Raw genomic sequence first — 26686 nt, 5'->3', positions numbered from 1 at the left:
CTTAACCTAAACCACTCGTTCATTACATCATTAGGTGATGAGAAATAAATGTTATCTAAATTCTCACCTCAAATGTCTTTTCCTTTTCTTCTTCTTCTTCTTCTTCTTCTTCTTGACAACTCTTCAATGTTAGAAAGAGAAATCACAAGATTTTGCTTATGAAACAATGCCTAATTTTATTATAGTGTTTCTACAAAAATGACCAAAGGATTTTTTTCAATCAGCTATTAAAGGCATTAAGAAGATTTTAAATCCCTGTAATTGTAAATAGCTGTGCTCATCCACACTAAGAAGCTGCTATTCCTAATACTTCAGGGTATTCATCCAACTACATATACACCCTGTATGTAGCCTGTATACAGGCTATGTGTTCCTGTTTCATATGTCTATTTACATCCATAATAGTTATCTTCAGTCAAACTCTCCTCATGTCAGCTGTAATCAATATGTTGCAAAAACCGACAGTGAACTTATTTTTTACAAACTTCAAATATTAACTCCAAAATAATTACCCAAAGAACAAAGATAACTAACGTGTTAAGACTGCTCATTAGTTAATCCTGTACAAAAAAAAGTGCCCCAAGTGATATCAACAGAATTGCACCTACTGGAATTCTATAATATTATTTTAATGTAGGAAATGTCTCTGAAAAGCATTTGCTTCATTAAAAATACAGAAATTACAAGTATCAACCAGTCCACATAAGAAACAGAAGGAGAAGGTTTAAAAAGCATCTAATATTAATGGGAAGTACCTGAATAGAGTGAGGGACAGAGCTTGAAATGGTATATTTACCTTTGCCATCATGGCGGAATAGGCAATATATAAAGGATCATCTTCTAGTTTGCTATAAAAAGTAAAAAATATTTTAAATTATTTTATGATGTAGTAATTAAAAGATGTCATACTCCTGCTAAAATTTAATACCATTTTTATTAAAGAGTGTTTTATTAAAGTAGATACAAGTCTACTTGAAATGCTATTACAGTTGAAAACTGTATTATAAATGTATTTTCTTATCTCAAACCAAGTCTCTGTAACGTTTTAATTAAACAATTTAGAGGTATATTTGGACAACCAACTTAGTCATATTGGATAAATAAGGATCACTGATTGTTGCATGTGCAGAAAAGTATTATGGAGATATACATTAGAATAGTTGTAACTGCCAGATGGCAAGATTATGTTAGTCATACAGAAAAAGTCTATAAAGCACTGGAGTACTCTACTCATACAAAATACATATTCTAATAAATAGTCAGAATTCAAAACAGAAACTGGCACTAAAAGAGATTCATGCCAATCATCAACGAAACCTTTTCTGACATACTGAATAACAAGAACACACATCTATTAGCAGCAGAGACCAGGGGAGGGTACTCTGAATGAACCATCAGTTCCTGTATTTTATGTTTATGTATGTTTCTATGAGAATTCATGTTCCGTTATTTCTGTATTGAGTATTTATGAAGTTTTTAAAATGTCAAAAATAATCAGTATTTGTCTCAATATAAAGGTTATACCAAGTTTAAATACATGAAAATTCTAATGAAACGGAGGCAAAAAATATTCACCATGCGCGATACTGAACAGCAGCCATGTTAAATCAGTTCTGCAATGTCACTAGAAGTTCAGTTATGGTGTGCTTTTACTTAATATGCTTTTCAACACAGCTCCTTTTACCTTCTCTCTGTCAGAGCACTGCGACTGAAATAGAGGATAATCTGATGAAGTGGGTCAGGCTGTTTTTTCTCAGTCTCTTCCTCTTCCTCTTCATCTTTTTTTGGAGGTGTCTGTCTCAAGATTTATATCAGAATTTACAAATTAAGCTTCACGAGTAAGAAAAAAATTGAGTAATTAAGCTTAGAAAAGGATTTCAGTAATTTTATTCTGTCTAATTTGTATTAACTTCCAGTATTTATCTTATTCAGCAGCTTACAGCATAACCCGCAGCATTATGTGCCTGTATGACTCAGAAGGAGTTAGGAAGAATATCTGATGATTATTCTTATTTGATAGTAACATTATAAGTTTCTCTTCTGCAAGATACTGAGACAGTGAAAATCTTAGGGAAGTCTTATTCAGCAAAAATTATGTGTTTCCAGTGGACCAGAACTGAAAGAAAGTCCCAGCTCAGTTATTTAGCAGAACTATTGGCAAATGAAACTATTTTTAATAACATCATCAGATACACCCTGTTCAGACTACTGTTTGCTACAACACTTTCATGTATCATTCTAGGTAACCTTGATTCAGCAAATATAAGGACTACTTTTACTTCAAGTTCAAACATTTTCTGGTATTTTGAGCTATATCATAGCCAGCACTGGCAGAAGAGCAGCGTATCACCTTTACCTTACTTGTGTTATCACTGCTTCGTAGGGTTTACAATTATTGTAGAATTACTGTAATTATAGTAATAATTGTAATTAAAGAAATTCAATTTACTTCTCTAATAAATCTGAAAGAATTGTAATCACTGTTTTGACTAATAGCCTCATTCCTTCCTTTAGAAAGAAGCAACAAAGTCAAAGACTGTGACCACATAATTGTCCAGAGTATGAGAAGAATATATTAGCTGCAATTTTGAAAAGCCATACAACCTCCTATACTAGCGGGTCTTTAAAAAGCACAATATGAGTGCTTTTGCTCACAATGAATCATTTCCCAGTACATCTTCATGTGATCCATGAAGCTATATGTTCATTTTCATGGTGTTTAGATACTATGAAAATAGGCCCCTTGGAAGTATTTTAGACAAAATATGGAGAGGGAAGAGAAAGAGCAGTAGGCTTTCTGAATCTATATTCGGTTAATAAAATGCTGAGGTTTACCAATAACTTTTAACAAGTATACATCATGTAAACTAAATTTTTGTTGAATATGGCTGCATATATTTATTTCTTATGATGTACCAACAAGAAAACAGCAAAATTAATTTGTATCAAAGCTGAAAATGTTAAAATTAAATATTATGTATCAACAAAAATTTTTAAAGGGGAAAAGGATCAATTGTGTCAAGCTTTAAAAAACCATTAAATAAAATATAGGAACATAGGAATTACCATAGTGACAAAAATAGTCTGACAGTTCATCTAATCCATTTCTCTTCTCAGGAATGAGTATCACATGGTTTCTCTGAAGGCATAAACCACCCTAATGCCCTTCAGTGTGCATCACAGGATGAATGTCTTTTTGACCACAGCAGAAAATGACCTTATGCCCTGAAGCATAAGGATTAATATTTTATAAGTTTATGCATATGCATACAGTACACAAAAATTAAATCTAGGTTATAATAGATACATAAAATATACACTAAAGTGGGCACTGAAAAATATGCCCAATTATGTCAGTACTTACAGCCAAATCCTGAACTAGTTTCTCCTCAAATGAATATTCCTCTGTTTCTATCCAATAGTTCTGATAGCCATGGAGGAAGAGGTTAATAGAACGGTGCCTGGGGGGGTTGTGAAAGTGAGATCAAGAGGGGTAACGGAACATAGTATAACAGCTCAGGTGGTTAATGATTAGTAAGGATACATATTTGTACAATTCTGATCCTCTGATTGGTCAGTGAAACAAAATGCAAAGACAGCTAACATTCAGTGACGAATCTGCACGTGCTTTTGAATATTCTTACTGGTTTTTTTGATACGCATGTGTATATATTATTTTTTGTTTTGAAGGCTTTGGGAGTATTAACATACATTATATATGAAACTGCAGGACTGGAACCTTAATGCCGGCATGGAAAAAATACACACTTGAACAGGCTGAGAATGAGCGGGTGGGATTTACACCTATGAGATGTAAATCTAGTTTACCAGATTTAGGACATTGAGACAGCAGAAGTTGGCTGTCAACATCAAAATAATTATCAAGTGCTTTCCAGCACATTATCTGCAATCATTGCCTTCTTCCACATAGAAACGCCTAACCTCAGCTTCCTTTCTTTCCACTCCGAATCAGGGTAGTATTAATGTGCCCTCAAAGAGGCTGGATTAGAAATACACAAAACCTGGCTCTATAAAAACATCCACTTTTATAAAACTCTTAGGCATATTAATTACTATTATACAGTATTCATTAATTTAGGTTTCCACAGAAAATACAGCTCATGGCAATAAGACTACACATAATAATGGCCAAACCATTCCAAATTTACGTTACATTTGGGGGAAAATTTTGGTTTGAGGTGCACTACATGAGTTTACAAAGACTGTTCCACAGAGCCTTTTCATTTACTTTAATGCTGCAACACTTAAAAAAGCTAAACAAATTGGCTGTGCATACTACAACTTGTTTAAATATACCGCACACATGATTATTTTATAGTAGAATAGTTATTGAGGCTCTCCTGCTGGCACTGGTGCCATTTTATTGCCAGATTTCAAAAACTGACCAATCAGAATCTCCTCTGAAAATTGTACAAATTCATGTTTTATGATAACATCAAATCATGGCTGGGAAGGAATAGTGCGCATAAGCAAGAGGCTCTCCACAAGTTACATTACCGTTAACTTGAGTATAAGCCTGTCATACTGAGTTTTTTCATGTACTTTTTCCAGCCAAACACGTTGAAAGGTGCTCAGGAAGAAATTGCTAATTTTGTGTCTGAAGAAAAGCATATAGGTTTTCATTGAAGAAAGGCACAAGTTAAATTCAATAGCAGTCAGAACGTATTCGTAAACTGTGTATGAAAAATTGCCATGTACAACTTCACTGTATCTATGTGCATATACAATGACAGACAATAAGACAAAGTTTTTTACAAATTAATTTCCTTAAAACAAATACACACACCTCAGAGAAAACATTTATCATGTAAGACACTTTTTCAAAGCCATGAACATTCATTAAACACAGAACATGAAGAATTAGTATTTCCTAACTTAACTGATGTTTCTTTCCTTGAAAAATAGAAATATTTAAAAATACAACTATTTCCTTTGTATCTCCAGGCACTTCTCACAAAAGGGAATATTTGTAATATTTACGGTAGAAGTTAAAGTAATTTTCCTATGAGTTAACAAACGCTTGCACCTCAATAGACATTTCAATTTCTGAAATATCTTCTTGGAATTCCTAAAACCGGATACATATAAGAAAGTATTTTGAAGAAAATTAGATTAAAATGTAAGATTAACATTAGACTGCATTGAAAGCCACCTAAATCTCCAGACAATTTTCAAAAGAAAGAGCTCGTTATCCATGGAAGGTTTTAATCTTCTCTAGGATAAATTAAAGAGTTCCACCATCATGCCTGCATACTGCCCTCTAAACTAATTGATTTTAGTGTCAAATTTAGAACTAACACTCCCAATAGAAAGCTGCAACTAAAATGAGAAAATAGACAAGATAGGAAGAGTTGCATTTGAAACTATGGTTCAAAGGGACTTATATAACTCCCAGAATTAATCATACTCCACTTGAAATAATCTCCCTAGGGTTCAGAGTTGTCTTAACACCACCATCATTTTAAATGATGGAGATAGCACATAATAGTGTCATAGCCGTATTTTCCTGTCAGAATCCTATGACATATCTAAAAGAAATTGTGTCTATAAACTAGTGTATTTTAATACTCTGTTCTGCACTAATAAGCTGAGCAATATAGCTAGAAGCCCCTGCTCACTGCAGGGGGGTTGGACTGGATGACCTTTACAGGTGCCTTTCCAGCCCAAACCATTCTATCATTTTATGATTCCAAGTCCAAAGTGTTTTTTCACTCTTGCCTGTTTTCAAGAGCAGACACTACAATTAATTGGCTAAAATAGATTTATGACAGTTCACTTTTAGAATCTGCAAGACAAAATAATTGGACAGATTCACCTCACATTCATATTTAAATTAGGAGTAAACCACCACAAAATCTTCCATAAAGTTTAAGAAGAATCAACCTCAATCTTTTTAACACAAAAATGTTTTTAATGAAAATACAGGTAATGTAAACGTTCTGCTTCAATAAATATTACTCCATATTTTCTGGAAATGAAAATACAGATTCATAACCCATTTTGCCCCTTGGCAAGTGTTCCATCAACCTCAAAGATAAATAAAAGTGGAATTTCTTAAGGCAAAAATAAGATGAACCATTTCTATCATTTGAGTGCTCATATATATTCCAAATATTTTAAGAAGTACTAAATCCAGAATATGGTTGTAAAGAAAAAATGCTCACAAAAATGTTGTACTGAAATGGGTACTCTTCATGGCACTTCCTCTTGTTTTTCCAAACACAGTTCTTGAAGATGCAATGGTTGACGTTAGCTAGTTTGTTCTTATATTGTACTGAAACCTTTTCATTCCTCTGGTTCTTTAAAGATTGCCTTGTGGTTGTGTAACAACTTACAGAAGTTATTATAGTCTAGAACGACTAATTTTTATACAGGAAGGATGTGTGCTTTTTACAGTATAACTGGCTTTTTATTTGTCTTGTGCAAACCTAATATCCTTCCAATATGTTAGCAGCACAGCTACAGACATTTAGCTGACATGTAGATTAGCATGTAGATTGGCTTTAATAAAAGCATTTAAAAATGTAATCCAACTCCTCTGTTAAATACATTGCAAACAATCTTTAACAAAAACATGAAAAAAGAAGGTGAGAAGCAAACCTAAAGATGTGCTTAGGCTGTATCTGAATAAAATGCAGATTTGTTGAGAAGGAACAGGGGAAAGGAAATTACTCAAATGCTGCATGGTCTTAATACTCTGTTTAAAGCAGTGGATGGATCCAGGCACAGGATATACTTTATCTTGGACTTTGTGCTATCTACATTCAACTGGAGAAAGAAGCAGAACAACACAGAAGTCCAAAATATCATTCTGCACTGCTCTTCCCCAACAGCTGCTTTAATGTGCATAACATTCTGATGTAGTAGCTAAAGACGGCCACAGACAAGCTAAAAGGCATGAAGCATTCATGCAATAAGAGAGGAATAGCCATACAAAGTTAAAAAAAAAAAAAAAAAGATAAAAGAATACAAACACAGGAGAATAAAGAGTAAAACCAGCAACCAATCAGAGGCAAAAAAGGGACAGAAACAGCAACAACAATTTTCACAGATAACTTGAGGAGCTAACTATACAGAGTAACAGCTGACAATAATGAAGCATTTCGGTTTTGAAGTAGTGTAATTCCTATGGTCTTTTCCCCCTCTGGTTATTTGTCAGGAGACAAGTATTTTGCTTCTGTGAGGAATTAGCTGTTAACTAACAAACTCTTTTGTCTCTTAAAATTACATAGGCCTAACAATCAACTTATAGGTACACATAATCAATATATGCACTCAGAAATGGAAACAAAAGTTACAAAAAAATAAATCTTTAAGCCATTTACCGTGGCAGGTTGTATAATGGTGCCATTCTGAAACAAGCAACAACAGCCCTTTTGCGTTGTTTTGACAGGAGTTTGTGCCAAACAGCTTTCTTTGATCTCAGTGGTTGTTCAACCTAGGAGAAAATATCTTCTAATACAAACAATGGAAAATCTTCAACTTTTTAAAATAAAATTTCTTTTTAGCTAGTGGTTAATGTAGTTAGCAAATTAGAAAACGTTACAAATGCTCCCCATCATCTGAAAAAAATGTTCTTTGGGGGTTTTTTGGGTTTTTTTTGTTTGTTTTGGGTTTTTTTTGTTTTGTTTTAAGTAAGAAAAAATACTGGAGGGGGCTTACATGTAGTACTTCTCAGTTTATACAGAAAAGCTCAAGATACCAGAGTATCTCATGTGTAGGACTCCTTGGTAAAATTCCACAATAGTTATTTTATCTGTTTCTAACTATACATATTCAATTGTCCATGTGAACAAATTTCTGTGCTATATCACTTTGGAACGAAATGCATTCACTTTACGTGGAAAGACTACAAATGCCTTTTTGTACTTAAATTGTATCATTTCAATGAACAGGCAACCAACTCAAATGTTGTTACAGCATCCTCAGGTGCAGAAATAGGAGACAGGTTAAACCCAGTATATTAAAAATAAGTGTACATGCAAATACCTCTCCTTAAATTTATGGAATTTTCAGCTACTAAATGGTGATGATTTGTATACTACATTTCTTGCAACTGTTCACAAAGATTTGCAGAGGCAAATACAACCTGAATTTTCCCTGAAGCTAAATTGATGCTCTTCAATAGATTACATTAAAAACTTTGCATATATAGACATCTGTATGCACATGTGTGTGCACATGCATGCATGTGCAAAAGTAATTTTTATGTGAAAACTTTAATAATGACACTTATTGAAGTCAAAATAATCTGTACAGCAAAAAAAATCCCTTATACTACTCTAAAGCAAACACAGTGTGTTTTACACTTTACAAGACATTTAGCTTTTTACCTGTTCCAGATGATAGAGAGCAGCTGATATCCTCTGCACACGTTCCACATTTCTCTCAGGGTCAGTAGGTTCATCACTCTTCAAAATGTCTTTGTAGAGATTTAACTGCCATTTCACGGCTGGATCATCAGACTAAAAACCAACATATTTTGTATGTAAGATGGTGTATGAAGATACTGAATTTGACTACCATCACTATAATTTTCATAATAACATAAAGAATGTTCTAGATACTCCCACTTCATCTGTCATCTTTTTGTCAAAATCAACATCTGCCAGCTGCTCAGAAAAATGGCATTAGATTCTGTGTATACTGTTGGGTAACTGAACTCAATTCTTAAGCAAGGTCTTGTACTTCTATTTTGTGAAACCAAATAAAGGCCATTGGGCCTTTTGTATCCCATTTATCTGAATTAAAAATAAGGAAGGACATTTAGTACTGGGACTGAGATTAACTCCTTGCAGGACTTCTGTACTGATGGTGGAAAGCTTTTTTATGAAGTCTATAAAATCAGCTGGAATTTCAGTAGGTGAAGAGTTGCAGCCAAAGTTTTTTGGGGTTTTTTTGCAAGACAGACATAGAAAAAACACATTAGAATTACTTAGTGTGTCCAATCTAATTTTATGTAAGCACAAATTTATAGCAATCAGATAGTCATCTCCTGTGACAGATAAATGAATTTCTCCTATTAGGTTCAAAGACTGTAGGCAATGATCTAAATTATTTATTATTTAAAGGATGATGAGGACTTCATTTTGGTATCATTTTTGACAGTATATTCAGCGTATAAATAGTAGGAACATAAATGTGCTTGTAAAGGTCTTAAACATTAAGATGACACAAGTTTTTATTATTTTATCATAGCCACTTCAGAATGCATATATGCTTAGAAATACTATTTAATCATTAGTGCAAGTTAAGTTCAAGAAAAGAAGCTGAAATACTAGTTTGTTTTACTTTCATCTTGAATTGAGTTGTTTTTAAGTAATTACAGCTTTAAAACTACCAATATCTCAATTCTTTACAACTGTCTCATTCTATAGGACTTCCTGAAATTTGAAAATACCAGCCAAAGCTACAAATAAACCAATTATTGTCAAGAAAAAATTATGAAGAAAAATGTTAAAAAGGCAATTTTTCTAATAGCTTTTCAGATTCTCTTTTGTTTTTTTTTTTACATGTGATAAAAAATTGTGACTTCTGTGTTTTAAAAGTGAACAGCAGCATTTTTAAGACAGTTTTTATATTACCTTTTCCTGCAAATGTAAGTTGTTACGTAAATGTTCTTTGACTTCATCATCAGTGTCCCTCTGTAGAAAGGTAGAAGTATATTTCAATTTAGATTGTGATTCATCTCATAAGAATATGTACAACATTGAACAGCTACTATTTTAATATTGAAACTTAACCTCTTTTGTTTTCAAAATATGTAAATTACCAGAAGGGCATGGGATAAAGGCTTTCTTTAATTTTGACCACAAAACAAGGATTACACTTTGAAGATAATTAAAGCTAACTGATGATATTTCAGTATTTGGTTCAAATTAATATGTATATGTAAAATTGTACATTGTATACAAATAGGAAATGACATGGAAATGATGGCAGCTGTCTATACACACACCACTTTTCCTTGTGAAAGCACAATTAGCAGTTACAATTGCTTACAGTACATTGATATATTTAATTATATTGATTCCTTAGATAACTTGTCTCAAAGTTCAGTTTATAAAGTTCTGCTTTTGCATTAAGAAATACTACAAAGTATACACTTACATGGCTGTATCTAGTCTTAGCCAAAGAGATGAGCTCTTGATCTCCAGGAGTACACATATTCAAACCAATAGGAAGCATCTTTTTAAGTGCAGCTACAATCAAGGACGTTTGTATGGAGTACAAATCACCTCTACGTTTTGATTTCTTTCTCTCTTGATCTTGTCCTCCAGACTATAATTAAAAAATAGAAAAGTAAATGACTGTAATTCTCTGATCACACACTTTTCCAACATGCTTTTCCCCTAATGGTCCAAGGAAACCATGTTCCTGATGTAGTACAATTAATTAAAAATGCTACATTAGAGGAAGGATGTACAGTCTTGAGCAGGAAATGTAAAAGAATATTTTAGATGTGCACCAATGCAGAAATTACAATAACAGTAATACTTCAGTAGCAGTAACATACTTTTATGTGCATTCGTACATACAAATCTAACTATATTTTGTGGATCTTACCTCTCAAATCAGAATCAAACTTAAAATTAAAAGCTGAGTCAGTCTCAGGGGATGCTATTAGTCCTCAATGTTACAGAGGCAAATTCAGGATGTTTACATTTTTGTTAGAAACATAAAAACAGTTATCCGGGATCTGAATGAAAGAATATTATCTGATTTGTCTCAACTGAAAAATACCAGTATCTAAAAGGCTTTAATTCAATGCAATAAAATGCTAATGAATTAGTGCCCCTGAGAAAAGCACTGCTCTCTGGCTTCGGCTAATATAAGTAATTCTGGGATGAAAAATTAAGTCTTTTGCATCTTTGGAGATCATGAGTAATAGGAAAAGGAAAACAAAAAAGAGAAGTAAACATCACAACAGAATAACATCTGCCCTATCTTACAACACACACTGTACAACAGTATTTCACACAAAAGTTTTCATTTATGAGACAATGAACCAAAATCTTTACCATATGTTCATTAAATATATGGATCCGTTCTAAACAAGAACAACATAAAAAAAGCCCAGTTCTGAATTCTGTACCTAGATTAAACTCCTACTACATTCAAGGGGAGTTTTGCCTAAGATAAGATTTCAGGACTAGGCCACCAGGCTTATACAACATACAAAACAGCAAATGCTTGCATTTAACCCTCCACATCCTTTTCCCTCTGTCAGTTAAGTTTTCTTCATTACTTGTGCAGTTCCACATAAGGATACAGCAGAATCCATTGCAATTCATTATTAACCAATTATTACTACACTATTATCACAGTAATCACTGGAAGAAAAAAAGACAGCCATACACATTCTACTCAGTGGTAAATTTTGGCAAATTCTGTCTTCTGGATGGTGAATCTCTGTGTACGTAGCTGGTGTTGAGCATTTTGCAGGTCAGAGGGAACACACAATGGATGTGGCTTCCTTTCTTAAGGAACTAACAATTGCAAGAGAGTACTTTGCCTCAAAGCTTTGCTTTTGGAAGTGCCTTAGAAATAGCAGTGATGTAATGGCTATAATAATGACATTATTTGTACTCTACATTGACAACAGACAAACAAATTCCACAATGTATCACTGTATTCCAGTGGCGTCACTATGCAACTTAAATAAGGAATAACAAGATATAATATATATATACTAAAAAAAAAAGGTGGTGGTGGGGAAGAAGGAGGCATACTGGTTTACTTTTCTGCATCTTTATGCTTAAGGATGTTTTACACATCCAATTTTCTTTAATTTCATTTCAGATTAATAACTAGGTAGGAACAAGATAGGTGAACCTTAAAACCTGAACATTTTTAAAACATGAAAAGAAGACCCATTCTGCCTTTGCCTTCAAATTCTGTTGTCTGAATTCACAACTCCTGCTGATAAATGTGTAAGTAGAGTCACAGACACCAAAATGACAATAAAATTATGTCTCTTTCAGTGCTAATATGCACCTATATGAGTACATACAATAACTTCATTCCAATGTTTTGTCATTCAATGTAAGGAGCATTAAAATTGAATATATTTTGCCTAAATAATTAACTGTGCTAAAAGGACCTTAACAGGAAGAATGATATAATCTGGTTGCCTAACAGTATAATGACCTTACTTGTCTGAGGATTTAAACACACAAATGGACATTTCTTAAAGAAACATGCACAGAAAAAGAATTACAGATTCTCCAGTAGGTTTTGTAATAATGTACAATTGAAAAGACGAAAGAATTTATTTATACAAAAAAAAAAAAAAATCAGCTAAAACTTGTTAAGGTGATGGAATTAATGTTTCTAGTATTTCCAGCCCTCTTAAAACCTTAAATTCTCTGAGATTACCATGACACCATTCATTAAATCCTACTCTATATACCTGGGGAAGTTTGACAATAGCAAAATGTGAAATCAGGTCTGCTAGTTTAATGCAACTGTTCACTTTTTAACTTATGCCTCCAATTTAATTGATTAAAACTCTTCACAGCATCATGTGTGCTTCTTAGCACACAGGGTGAGGGCAAAGATGAAAGCATTTTATGCTCCATTTTGCTATTCATTCTGCTTCACCAATGAAGAGCACACCATGTCTTGAAAAGTACTCATATATATGTTAGAAATCCATATTTAAGAAAAGATAATATGAATGATGCAAAGGAAGGTGAACTGTGGTTCACTGGAGACAAAGGAAGCTTTGAATGCATTACATAAAAGAAACACGGATTATTCAAAAGCTTTTTCACACCTCACAATTTTAGTAAAGATCATTTTAATTTTGGAAAAAAGTAGGATTTGAACTCTATATCTATTTAAACTTATTCGTTCTAATATAAGCTACTATTCATCTACAGACAATATATAGGTTACAGCACATTTCTCCCCTATATTTTTCTTGTATATCATAAGACAAATACATGTTTCTGATGACTCTACTTAGGCATTGCTTTCACAACATCTGCTTCAATATATTAACAAAAAAAAAAAATCAGAATACAGAAAGACAGCAGAGGCAGAATGTACATGTAAAGTAATTACAAAAGGTAACTTTACTACATTTTCACATTAAGCAACATGTGGGAGTGCCAAAGGGAATTTCAGCTGCTCTGGTCAAATACTGCCACTTTAGCTTGGAGAAAATTTATAGTAGGTGGAACCCAGGCCTTCACTTTGTGACGCCACTGCTATGATCAATGGAAAGAATGCTTGGAGCCTGATCATCTCTAAATCTAAAACAAAGACACATCATGCACTTTGACCTGTACCTTTACTTGCATGGCCTGTATGAAAGAAAAATAAAGGGAAAAAAACATAAGTAAAAGCGATGAAAAGATGACAATTTCACAAGTTAGTAATAAACTTACAGCTTTATCAGGACAATAAAAATATAAGTTTGTAGCTAAACCAACAGACTGTAAGTGTATAATCAAATAAGATCTTTGTAAAATTTTTATTCACTTTAATCCTTATTAAGTGATTGAACTTCAGAATTTATCTGTCACTATTCAGCACTACCATTTGTTGCTTCAGCACATAAGGAAGTACATCTAGTAGGCACACACATCAATATACTAATGACTGCACCTTTTCCCAATATTTTTGAAAGGAGGAAGTTGTCTGGAACCCTGGATAGTCCAATAATGAAAAATATTCACATATTTTTCCATATATGTGAAACCAAAACAGTTCTTTCTACCTCTTTTCTCCACCAAAATATGACTGAGAAAAATTATGTTTAAAAACAGAAATTAAACTATCACCGTGAAGATGCAGCATTTCATTTATAGATGTATTTTCTATACATCTATACAAAAGAGATGTATTTTCCCATTGCATAGCTCATTACTGTTTTGAAGACAGTCTGAGAGAACTTAAACTCATATCTCTCAGCAGTACCCATTTTGAGAACACTATTATAAACTCAACTATATCTCTCATACATACGGGTTTTTTCCTGTTTGTTATATTAATACCATAAAACACTTAAATAAACAGGTATTCCATAGTCAATACTATATTATCATTGTGTCAGGCAATCTTAAGAAGATAACAAAAAAACATGTAGTTATAGTAAAATGGCAAAGAAATTCAACTGTTACTCAGAAGAATCCTTGACCAGGCATGGGAAAATACTATAGAAAAAACATTGGTTAAAAATAAACAGAAAAATCATAAACAAAAACAATCTCCTCCTTCTGTGATAGCTCTAATAGCAACTTTGTTTTCTTGTGATACTTGAACTAGCCTCAAAATGTTGAAGCCAAGCTATTATTAAAATCTTTTATACCCTATTGTATTTATATCACATAGTGAAGAAAACCAGCTACAAGTCAAGAAAGACTGAAAGACTAACCATCATTAACCATCTTAGAGTCTTCAATACCTTAATGAGACAAATAGCAAATTTTAATTGAAATTTTCAATTGTGTGATATATGTAGAGGCTGCACAGACATGGCTCAGCAGATATATACTGAGGGTATGTAAAGACAAGATATTTCGTTTATTAAAGTTGACCATAAAAGTAATCCAGTAACGATTTACCATATTATATCTAAAAGAAACATATTCTCTGCAATTGAAATAGTTTGAAAGATGAGATTAAAAATGACTGCAGAAAATACTAACATGACATCCTCTAAGTAATGGTAAAAATGGAAATAATATGTATTACATATTACAAATGGGCACAAAACACAATGTTGTTTCATAATACAAACTCGGATTTTACGACTGCCTCAAACTTCCATAATAGTTCTATCCAAATGATTTTTAAAAACAGACACAAAAAATTAATAATGAGGACCAGTCAATGAAAACTGCAGTAAGATATGCAAGTGTTTACCACCTGAGGTCATATATTCAGCCACACATTCATTTAGGTTACAAAACTTACACAGAAAAATTGCCCGCATATGTATTACACATTTATTATGTACATGTGAATGTATACATTTAATTTATATCAATTAACTGTAAAACACAATAGGACATCATTGCATCTTAAAAAAACCACTATTTTATCAACAAACCTACGAAGGGTTCAAAAATAACAGATTAGTGGAGCTGAATGTGTTTAAATTCTCCATTTCAACGCTTCTATCACAAATCTGTTATTTCAATGCAATCTATGTTACCAGTCTCTCTCAGACTGAAAGTTCTCTAACTTACCATTCCCCTCCGAGCAATCTGCTGCCATTTTTTTAGAAAAGAAAAATTAAAAAACTTGCTCAGCTGTAAATACATTTATTTGAGAAAATATTAACAAAGTTAGTGTTGTATAATCAAAATACAATGGGTACCTAATCAATTTATTGATTGGAATGATGAATCATTTGTTACCATTGCTATTAGCTACTGATAAATAATGTAATCATAATCCTTCATCCTCTGCATATTTTTTTTTCTGCATATGGCATGTAAAGATAAAGAGGAAAGTGTTAATTATTCTGTTAGCATATTACTTTCTGAGCTGAATGTTAATATTAAAGCAAGAAATTATATCCCTAATATCCTCTACTGATTATTCTCTGAGGATATAAATATATATCCAACCTGGTAAGAAACTCGAACATTCAGTTACTTAGAGAATTTCTTGTTTATTCTGAACTATGCATTCTTAAAAAAAATTATTCAGATTTAAATGTATGCTTTAATGAATGCATTAGTTTTATTTCACATTATATATTGTGAAATTGTATCAATTTCATGCTTAGAAACCATATATAGAAAACCAATACAATACTTCTAAAAGATGCCTCATGTATTGTGTCATGGTGTTTAAGTCATAATAAAACAAATTACTATCTACTCCTGCAGATATGAAAATATTAATAAAATATTCAGTAATGAACAATACAATCTTTTATTTCTTCCTATATTAGCAATAACCATGCACAGTGTCTTTTAAGATTTGATGTTAAAGTTTTTAAAAAATAATGTGCATATAAAATAATTTATAACATCCCTGTACTGCATACCCATATGAAGAAACATGCATTTGCATATGCATCTACATCTCTGTTACGTATAAATATATTTATAAAAGTATTTATACATCATGTATCTTTATATTCAAATATACACAACAGTCATTTGAAAATGTAATCTCAAAATGGAATTCTTTCACATTTGGGTCATATAGATTCTTGATTTTAAATTCTGGTGATTCTATCCAAATCAGAGCAGTATGAGGAAAACTATTCTGTATTTTGCAAAGATTTGTTTTGTCATTCCTGCCATGCCAGACTGACTTAAATATGACACTATCAGTTTACATCATATTATCCTATTACCAGTACTGCAGCCAGACACAATTTAGATTAAATATGAGTCACCTGATTCTAATCTATCATGTTTTTAAAAAAGTACATCTAATTCTTGGCTACTCAGGCCAATTCTAATGTATAAATGTTGAAGTATATGTATTAAATGTCTGTATAGTGATTGCCGTATGATGAAAGTACAGATCTATGTTAGACTGGTTTTGTGCAATTGATCATCAAATAGCTTGGACTATGTTCACTACTCATCTCACTAAGGAGGATAAAACAAACGGCTCAATTCTGTCATACAATCTCAAGGAGCTGCATCTTGAAAGCAAGAAAACATATAAAAAAAATTCCTTTTCTCCAAATAGGAGAGGCTCTATATAGTTTGAATTGCTGCTTAGTGCCAGTTATGAACTCATGATGAGCAGAAAATGTGTTATTGTTGCTTGTAAACTTCCCAATATCAGGATTCGGCTTAAGCAGATCTCAGAGCTTAAAAAAAAAAAAAAAAAAATAACAGAAAAGAAGCAATTTTTCTTAAAAGAGAATTAAGAAATGTAATGGCACATTTTATCTGATTCTCTATTGTCTAAAGTTGGACTTACAGCAGCTACATTACAGAGTCAAAATGTAGTGAAATACAAAACAATAAACCCCACCACTTCTCTAGAACACTTTCAAAATAGGATTACTCCAAACACGTTACAAATATGAATAAAATAAAGGGTTCTTTGCTGCATTTAGCAATGCCTATTTGGTATTAGACTTCAACTATCCTGAAGGCAAGCTTCCTCAGCTAATGTCAAAGCGGCATTTTTTTACCTTGACAACATGCATTTTCTCTATTTACAGGTAACAAACGTACTTTCCAGCCACCATGTCGGTATCTTGTCATATTTGAAAATGAGCAAAGAAGAAATTAATGTGATCATTAATAAGAACCAAGCAAAACAGCACACATGGCATGCTATATGTATGAATAAAGAGGTATACGCAAAGGCAGCGTTCCTCCATCAAAGTTGAGAGAACAATATTGATTGATGTTCACAAGAAAAAGATAAGGCAACCAAAGTTTCTTCACTTGCTTTTATAAAAGCCTACCTTTTTTACCTTTTTTTTTTCTTCTGAAAAAGCAACAACCCATGTTGTATATTACAACCCATCTCTTGTACGTGTAACTTTTTCAAATCAAGACCTTTATTTTAATCTTGTGTCTTTGACTGTTTACCAGGTAACTCTCAGGTACGTAGCCTATATTTTGCATAGTAGTTGTCATGTCTATAATTAAGAAGCAAAACTGTATTTTCTTTCTTCTACCAGCACAGCAGTTGCAATCTGAGTAGATTTTTAGAGCCTTCTTACAATATACAAAACACATGCTGAAGATTTAACTGACTGATCCAGATATTTTTATTAACTTACTTTAGACATTTTGCTCTTGGTGTCTCCTGTTAAAAATGCCAAATTGTTGATTTCATTCTGAATCACAAAATTTTGTTCTTCTCTTTTGAAATTCTAAAAAGTGGGGGGGGAAAAAAATCACCAGAAGTTTACTTCACCTGCATGTACCACATTTATGTTTAAAGACAGAATGAAATGGAAGAAAAAGTATACTTCTTGTCTTACATGTGATTTACACCACAGGATAAAAACTTCAGCTACCATTCGAAAGAGTTCATCAGAATCTGCATCTGGTTTCTTCAGCCAATTTGCTCTAAATTCAAAATGAAGAGAAATTGAAGAGAAGACATTTAAAATAGGACAACCAAATATAAGAAGCTCTATTTAATAGATCAGGTTAAATTTGTATAGTTAATCATGGAATTTATTGAGAATCACTTCAATTTTACATGACCATGGTTAGAAAAACCATTGTAATGGCAATTTTACTCATCTCCAACAAAACTTTGAATTTTTGGCTACTCGTTTCTGCCTGCTCCTCCTCTGCACCATGCCAACACATGTTTTTTGTGCCTATTCTGTGAATGTGACTAGAAGACAGACCTGGTTGAAAGGGAAAACTCTGAGTATTTGTCTATTTCTTGCCCCCCCCCCCCCCCCCCCCCCCCCTTAAAACTCTGTTATCAAAGCTTTGTGTTGATCCAAAAGAGAATACTATAATGAGGAGCAGAGGAATAGTATAAGGAAAGGAATCAGTGGATAGAGCTGTAAGGACTGACTGACTGCTTCAATTGGTTTATTACTGCAGCCCAGGAACCAACACAACTTCAGTCTGGGTCTGTCTGCACAAGGGTGCTCAGAAAACTTGGGCAAATTAACTAATTAGATACAGACCTCTTAAATGTCTCTAAAATGCATTAATATGACCATACATGAAGTGGACATCTGACAGCAGACATGGAAGGAATTATTACATTATAATTTATACTCATGAACTCTTCCTAGCTGGATTTCTCCATATCCCAGTTAAATCTGTGTTTTTTAAAAAATTGAAGCGTTTCCTTGCCAACAAGGTCTGAAATAGCAAAAACTTGAATTCATCTAGAAGAAGCAAATAATTCTTGATGTAAATTGGTTCACAGCATAAATGTTCATGTATCCATTGAAAATTATCCTAACTAGCCCAATATGTACTAACACCTAGAAATATAAGTGGACAATGATTATGTACAGAAGAACAATATTGTTAAGGATAGGATTAAGATACTATAGCTACTGAGGTACTATAGATACTTCAGATGCTCTTCTGAAGAGCGTCTTGGGGTCATGCTATGAGGCAAAGGAAAGGGGAAGTGTAGGCACAGAATAATCCTTCAATAAATGGTTGAGAAAAAACTGGTAATTCCAAAGGCAATACAATGTTGTGCAAACACTTTTTGTTTCCCTCTTGAAAAAACAACGCAAAAGATTAACATCTTTGTGGTATTATCTACAAATAGAATGATTCAATTGAGGCAAAACAGGTTTTCACTCCTTCATTAACGGTTAAGGGGTTTAGCCATTTTTTAATTTTTGAAAGGCATATCCATTTGTAACATCATTGGGCTGCAGTAGCATATATAACAAATTTGGTCAGTATATGGCTTCTCAATGATAATTAGTGCAGTTACAATACAACTAAATAAGTCAAATACCTGTGAGAAAAAGGTGTGAATTCAAGGTACATCATTCTATAAGTTAAGAATCTAAAATACTTACGATCTGATGCTCAGCATAACATTAAATGCATTGTGTTCTTTCTGATTATGTGATCATGGACTCTAGTACATTAACTAATACATATGAATTTAATTATTAGTTTTTATTTACCTGTTGTTGTCTACATAACGTATCAACATTGGATAGAAGGCATAAAGATCTCTACAAAGAACAGCAAACTCATCAAGAATCAGTAGCTCAGCTTCCTGGGTGTCACTTTTACTATCTGCTTTCAGTTGTTCCTCCTCCATCACGATCTTTATAGCTTTCTTCTTCAGTTTCTCCAGTGTTGGAATAAAGTGAGTTTTCAGCAGATCAGGCCTGGCTTTGCTGATGATGGGTTGAGCATAAACTATACATAAAATACAAATAATCCTATGATTTAAGCACAATTGATGTTTTTCATGGTATTAATATGAACTATGCAGTTCTAGAAAACATAAAGGTCATACTGCTTCACATATGTCTGGAGCATTGTGAATGTATTAATAAAACTATGAATATAGCTTTGTACAACTGTGTGTATTGAGAGATTAAAAGCTAGTTACTGGGAATTTAGATAAGTATTTCAGTCACGTCAATTAAACTACCGTGGTTTTGGCGAGTCGCGTGTCTCTGAGAACTTAAAGTAGGGATAGAGACACTAAAATCCTTACAAAAATGCTCTTGGGTTTTTTTTTGTGTGTGAGGTTTTTTTTTTTGTTTGTTTGTTTGTTTTTATATATATACAATTTCAGAAAATAATCAGAAGAATAGTTCTGGAAGAATTCCTTTACCTCTTTTTGCCTTGGGCAAGCTAAAATGCAGAGAATGAATGACTAGTTCAAGATCGTAGATCTATTTTGTACAAGCATTAGTAATAAAATGCAGAACATCTGAGTCAAAAATCCTTTGAAGAACCACACTAGTACATCATCTCCTTACTCAGATAAGCAATAACTACAAAACTGCAAGCAGTGGTCTCTACAATTAAGTAACAGAGTTCTTACTAATTTTAAATGCAATCCTTATTATTATTATTAAAGACTTTCCTGTATTTAAAATAACACTGAAAACCCAGTACCAAAGGGGGATTAAAATTTAGCAGGGAATTATTACCTTTACACATATTTTCTTGAATCACCTTATTGCATATTATACTCTTAATATGCAATATTAAAATCTTTATACGGTTTAAAAGGGATGGTAAAATTTCAAAACCGAGAATTTCAGATAGCTAGCTACTAAATATTACAGGACATTTTGAGAAATTTTCCTGCTCATTTAATAGCTGGTACAGTTACTCCAGCAAAGCGACTGATTCTGAATTTGGGTTACTCCTGGAATTATTTCACTGTATACACTTTTTTCCCTTTTGTCCCAATATTTCATAAACAGAATTCACAGCACTTACACCCTCTGCTATAATACACAGTTCTTAGGTGTTTTGAAAATCAACGGAATTCATCACTCCAAATTAAACACTAAGGCTCTTATACAGCACATGAAGACATTAAGATTTTTAAAATCCATTATGTTGTACAGAAAGCTCTCTGCTTAAGTGATGCTACAATGCATGTATAAAAATAATATATATTTTTTAAATCTATTATTGTTACTTATCTACTCTTTATCATTCTTTCCTTTTGTTTTTTTTGTTACAATTTATTATTATAATATCACTGGGTAATATGGTGAAGTGTATCAAAGTAATTAAATATTATAAGGTACAATATTTACCGCACCTGCAATTCTTTTCATCCAAGATGCTTCATCTATTCCCAGATTGTTGTTAATGATTTTCAGAATGTTTCCAAGAATGATGCTCAGATGCTCAGATGTTATCATTGTACAACAAGGCCCAGCACTTTGAGGAACACTCTCAGACCCTCTTTCCCACCAGTAGGATAAATAGTTGCATAGCATGGGTAAGATAACCTCGATTACATGAGGCATTTCAGTGTATCGTGCTCCAGACTCTGCTAAATCATTAATTTCCTTTATTAGTCCATCCAGCTGGGGGATCTCTGGACACATCTCTTCTACTGTATCAGGCATACCTAAAACTGCAAGTGCAGAAAGCAAAAGATTTGTTAACGAAATAAAAGAGAATGTCCAGGTTCATCTATGTTAAAAGCCTAAATGCAAATAACACTGTCACTCAGGGTTTTTTTCTGTCACCATCTTGGGCAGACATAACTATAGTAAGGCTTTGGAGTATGCACAGGTATATATCTCATCTCATCTCATAAATTATATCTTTCTGATGATATGCATATGTTTGTGGGTTATTTTTTGCATGAGGAACAGTACTTACTTGCTCTTTCTCTTGCACTTTTTGTGTTGAAGACAGACAATGGGTTATAATGGTTGAGAGAAGGTTCAAGGAATGCTACTGGAATGGCTGCTGCAAGAGATGCTAAGCATTCACCAAGTGCAGGACGCTGCCTGTATATAAGACACACAAAAAGTTACCTGAGAGGAAAGGGCTTTCAATATCTAGCATGCATTATAAAGCAGCATTAACATTTATTAGTTTATCTTTTTAATACATTAGGAACGACTTGAAAATTAGAATATTACTCACATAAACAGAATTACTGGAAATAACAGTAGTATAAAGAAACAATTTTTTTTAAAAAAACAACCTCCACCAAGTATTGTGTATTAAAGGTAAAGTGCTCCACAGTGCAACTACAGACTATAGAACACATGCCTAGAATATGCACAAAGAATAATTCAGTAACTTATAATTCTTAATTAATCTATATAATTCTTATTATACCTTTGGTTTGCTTAAACAAGTAAATGTATATGATCAACAGGAAATTGTTAAGGCAGTCATACCTTTTTAAAGATTTCACTTATTTTCTGTGTATATATATATTTCTTTTGCTTCATACTTCTTCATACTTTTGCTTCATATTTACGTAGTAAAATTATGAGAAATACTACTGCTACTTATCAAAAATTGATTTAATGACTTTATGGCATTCTGTGTGGCATGTTCTGAAGGGCAAATTTGCATTCCTCCATACAACCTTCCCATGTTCCTATTTGTCTGTTCTGTGCTAGCACTAAAACTCAGATAGCATCTTGATAAGCTGGATGAAGGAACTGGTACAGCTGAAATCAAACTTCACCATAAAAACAAAACTAACCAAGCCAAATCAACAGCAACAAAACATGCTCATCATCTGGCTGCAGATATGCTATTTACCAGCAAAAAGAAATTCACATATTACTCTGTTTCAAGGGTGAATGTTCATTAGTGCTCTGTACAGAATTACGACAGTTTACAGCCATCCACAGAAATGGAAAATGCAGAAATCAATTATCACAAAATTAAAAAGAAACTATGTGTTCCACCTATAGTTCTATGTCATTTTCCTTACATTCTGACCATACATATAGTGTACATTTTGCAACAGAATACATGATACATTGATATCACAGGTAGCAACCACAGAACATCTAATTAAAAAAAAAAACTGATAATGTTAGAATTCCTACTAAATTAGAGAACAGCAATGTTGTCTTCCAATTTAAATTGTAATTAAGATGCATCATTATATATATGGGAGATTTTATAAATTTTCATAAAAGGGAAACTTTATAACGTCTTTGCCATCTGTTGGATCAAGAGGGAAAAACTTGGTGTATATATATATAATCATATATACATAAACACATATTAAAAAGTAATTTGAGAAGACAACATCAAATGTACTGAGGCTATTCCCATGCATGAGAATGTCATAATGCATATCCATCTTTCTATATGAAAGGAGGATACCAAGGAGCCCAAAGAAGTGAAGATGAACAATTATACAACAAGGCTAAGGAAATTACTGTAACTATACAGATATTTTCTGTCATATGGAAGTCCTAAATATAAGAAACCAAGGGAAAGCCCAAGTTTTGTAATTAGAAAAGATAAAAAGACTATCAGAGCAGATAGTCACTGACATAAAAAGCAAGTAATATAAAATAAATCACTCGGATCCCTGAGTGATTCAATAGAATTAATGGAGTAAATGGCACTTAAAGAAAAGCCAGATTAACCCTTCAGACAATATATGTTAAGATGACAACTAAATAAAAACATTCACTCCAAAAAATGAGTAACTGTCAGAGCTGATGTGCAAGTCTTGGAGGAAGTGGAAAACACTTGAAATATAATCAAATCAATCTATACTTTGAAAATTTTTTATAATGGACTTTCTTGCATCTTTGGCAGGCTTCATTTTGAGAACCCTCAAAGAGGTCAAATCGAAGTCTTTGAACATCTGGATATGTACCGTATGACAATACAGAAATTAATTTTGTCATATTTATGTATATACATAAAAAGTTCTATAATTTCTTAACATGCAGAAATCTGTATTTCATATTACTGATACAGATATTTCATAATTTGTGCTAAAAATCCTTTGGAAATGTGTTTCTACAAAAAAAAACCAGGAAAAGACCAAGACACCATAAATGGACATACAACTTTTGGGTACCAGGTATGAAAGGGAGTTTTCAACTGCAAATTTAGGACCTAAATTTCTGATGCAGTTAATAAAAAAGGAATAGGTACCTTGGTATAGAATTCATAGTCAGAATGCCTATAGCAATAATACTGCAACAATACTACAAGTTTTTATATATATATATACATACACACACATATATATCTAATTCTATATGTTTTTTATATATATATATATATATATAGCTAGTAGAGCATGGTGGCTGGAAGTAGTCAAGGACTACTGTGTTTTGCATCCAGTCCTCAACATTTATAAACCACATAGGCATTTAGAAAAGAAAGGTCCACAGAGGAATCAGAAACATTTTCAACATACTAAACAAGCTAAATACTCTTTGTACAAAGATAAAACCTTTGACAATTGAAGTTTGTCACAACAAGGCAGCAGCAAGAATCCAGTTTAGCATTAGTCCTGAACCACAGCAGCCAGAAGTCTTGTAGAATCATCTGAACTATTTCAGCCATGAAAAGTGATATTCATCTATGAAAAGTGAACTGTGACTCATCCTGCAATGGAAGGTAAAAATGTCCCTGCCAAATTCACTAGGAAAAACCCTGCACTTTGACCCTAAATCTCAGGATTTTTAAATTTGAGTAACTGTTCAAGTCAACTCAATCATTCACTTCTAAGTTTTGCTGAAACATTGAGCAATTTGTTTGAAGCCCTACCTCTCACCTAGACACTGATGTCCGCCTACTCAGGCTCTTAGTGAGACTAGTGAAAACCAAACTAAATGAAATCCACAGTTGGAAACCTCTCACACAGCCTTAGGAGACTAATTAATTTCTTTGGCTATATCTGATCTGATCATGCTTTCCTTCAAGAAGACAACTGCATTAGGAAAAGGGAACGCTGCTAACGTCAGCGTTTAATGTAATTAACTGTCCAGTGCTTATAGCTTTTGCCAATCAAGCAGAGAGTGTGCTATGAGCTCTTCTCATTGAAAGGCAGCTCAAAAACAATCACATTTTATTTCCTGTGAAAAGATCCTGACTTCTAGTTAGAGTAGGGGCAAGGCTTTTCCTATCAATCTGTGTCAAAGAGTACTTAAAACTTTCAAACACAGAAAAAGAAGAAAGAAAGAGTATAGCTTTGTAATTTAGTGATGGACTAATGACTAAATGACTGAATGTGGACATACACAAGAACGAGCTTGTGCACACATGTACATGCATGTAAAGTGGGAGGAAAGACACTCTGTTCACCAGATTTTGCATGAATTCCTGAATAAACTCTGGAAGGAAGTGGAAACCAGTGTTCCTTATACTATGCAAACCCTCTTCTAACCAGACTAGAGAGCTCTATTTCCTCCAGTTTAGTCTCTCTATTAAGCCCTGTGGATCTTAAACTTTTCATTATAAGAAAAATCATGAAAAGTGCCTAACCTAAAGCCTTCAAAAGCATAAGGAAGGGTTATGATTACCTCAGCTCCTGTCTTGTGATAGACCAACAATTAGGGTCCTCTTTTTGGAAGTAGCAGATAGGGATTTGAGTCTCTTTCAATGGAAGAGGATCTAAAAATCCAGGACTTGGAACATATCATAGCAACTAGATGCTGTAAGGAATCGTAGACCCTGCTCTTTTTTAAGTGTAAGTAACTGGTAAAGTGGTTTCCTTTGTAAAGGCTGTCAGAATGCTCTATGTATGCTCAGGACAACTATTTTGAGACCTCTTTACAGACTTAGGTGTGAGACAGACACAGCCTACTTGTGGTACTCCGCCTACTTACCACAGCAACAGTAGTCAAACTTCGAGAACCTTAACGGCAACCCATGGAAAAATTTAGTTTTCCCTATGAGAAAAATAAACTCCCTGCAGATACACTGCCATATCCAGGATGAGTAGTTTGGTTTTTTTTGTGTGTGGAATTGAACTCTCAGGTACAGGCAACCACATTCCAGCTATAGTGTATTTTATACATGTTCATGCTCTTTCAGATTCACCTTCCATTCAAACTGCTATATTACCTAAACAACACACTTATAAAGAAGAGAAAATTTTACATGCTGAGTTTTTCACTCAATACCTTTCAACATAGATGTTCTTCCCAGTCCCAAGGGAATAAAGGCTACAAAGAATTCTGTAACATGAAACTTGTACATCACCCACTGGAGGAAAATAAGAAGTAGATGATCAGTATTTGTTCAACTAAAAACTACTTTCCAAATATTAAACATCTGTTTTATGCAATCTCAAAAAATGGTGCCTAAAACTTTTAGCATGTGTATCACTGAACATTCTAGGCTGTCAATACTCCACACATGTTATTTATCTTCTATTTCTCTGATACCCCATCTGTCATCTACATTTATTCCAAAACCTAACAGATCATGAGACATTTCAAGAGGTCAGCAGATACTTGGTAACAAGATATTGCAGTTTATCACACTTGCAGAGCACCATTTTAAGATAAACCAAATCAGTCTGTGTGTCTAACCTCTAGGAATATGGTATAAAGGCTCCCCAACTTTTTAAAGAAAGTATTTTTATGGCTATCAATCTTTTAATTATCTTCTGTTTTGCAAATGTGATCACCCAAATATATACACAATTTTTGAACAGCATATTGCTGAATCTCAAGGAGGCATTTCATGAATTTTAAACTAAATAATGCTAAAAATAAAGAAAAATTATATTAAAAGAAATACAGCGGTTTTCAAATGTGAGAAAAAAACACAAGTAATAATGA

General features: G+C 33.1%; 1 protein-coding gene across 1 annotated transcript in view; it reads right to left on the bottom strand.

Moving 5' to 3' along the window:
* RYR3 (ryanodine receptor 3) overlaps window positions 1–26686 on the bottom strand; it is a 233209-nt gene that overhangs the window by 31546 nt on the left and 174977 nt on the right. Inside the window, exons 65-78 of the mRNA XM_055811431.1 lie at window positions 26024–26105; window positions 21777–21907; window positions 21205–21525; window positions 19592–19832; window positions 17948–18035; window positions 17744–17836; window positions 10132–10302; window positions 9606–9665; window positions 8355–8486; window positions 7347–7459; window positions 4519–4618; window positions 1685–1794; window positions 797–848; window positions 68–121 (exon numbers count right to left, since the gene is read on the bottom strand). Coding sequence (XP_055667406.1) covers window positions 68–121; window positions 797–848; window positions 1685–1794; window positions 4519–4618; window positions 7347–7459; window positions 8355–8486; window positions 9606–9665; window positions 10132–10302; window positions 17744–17836; window positions 17948–18035; window positions 19592–19832; window positions 21205–21525; window positions 21777–21907; window positions 26024–26105 — 1748 coding nt within the window. The remainder of the gene's footprint in view (window positions 1–67; window positions 122–796; window positions 849–1684; window positions 1795–4518; window positions 4619–7346; window positions 7460–8354; window positions 8487–9605; window positions 9666–10131; window positions 10303–17743; window positions 17837–17947; window positions 18036–19591; window positions 19833–21204; window positions 21526–21776; window positions 21908–26023; window positions 26106–26686) is intronic.

Source organism: Falco peregrinus, chromosome 1 (genome assembly GCF_023634155.1).
Source record: "Falco peregrinus isolate bFalPer1 chromosome 1, bFalPer1.pri, whole genome shotgun sequence".
In the NCBI taxonomy this organism is placed as follows: Eukaryota; Metazoa; Chordata; class Aves; order Falconiformes; family Falconidae; genus Falco; species Falco peregrinus.
This window is presented reverse-complemented; position numbering and strand designations above follow the sequence as displayed.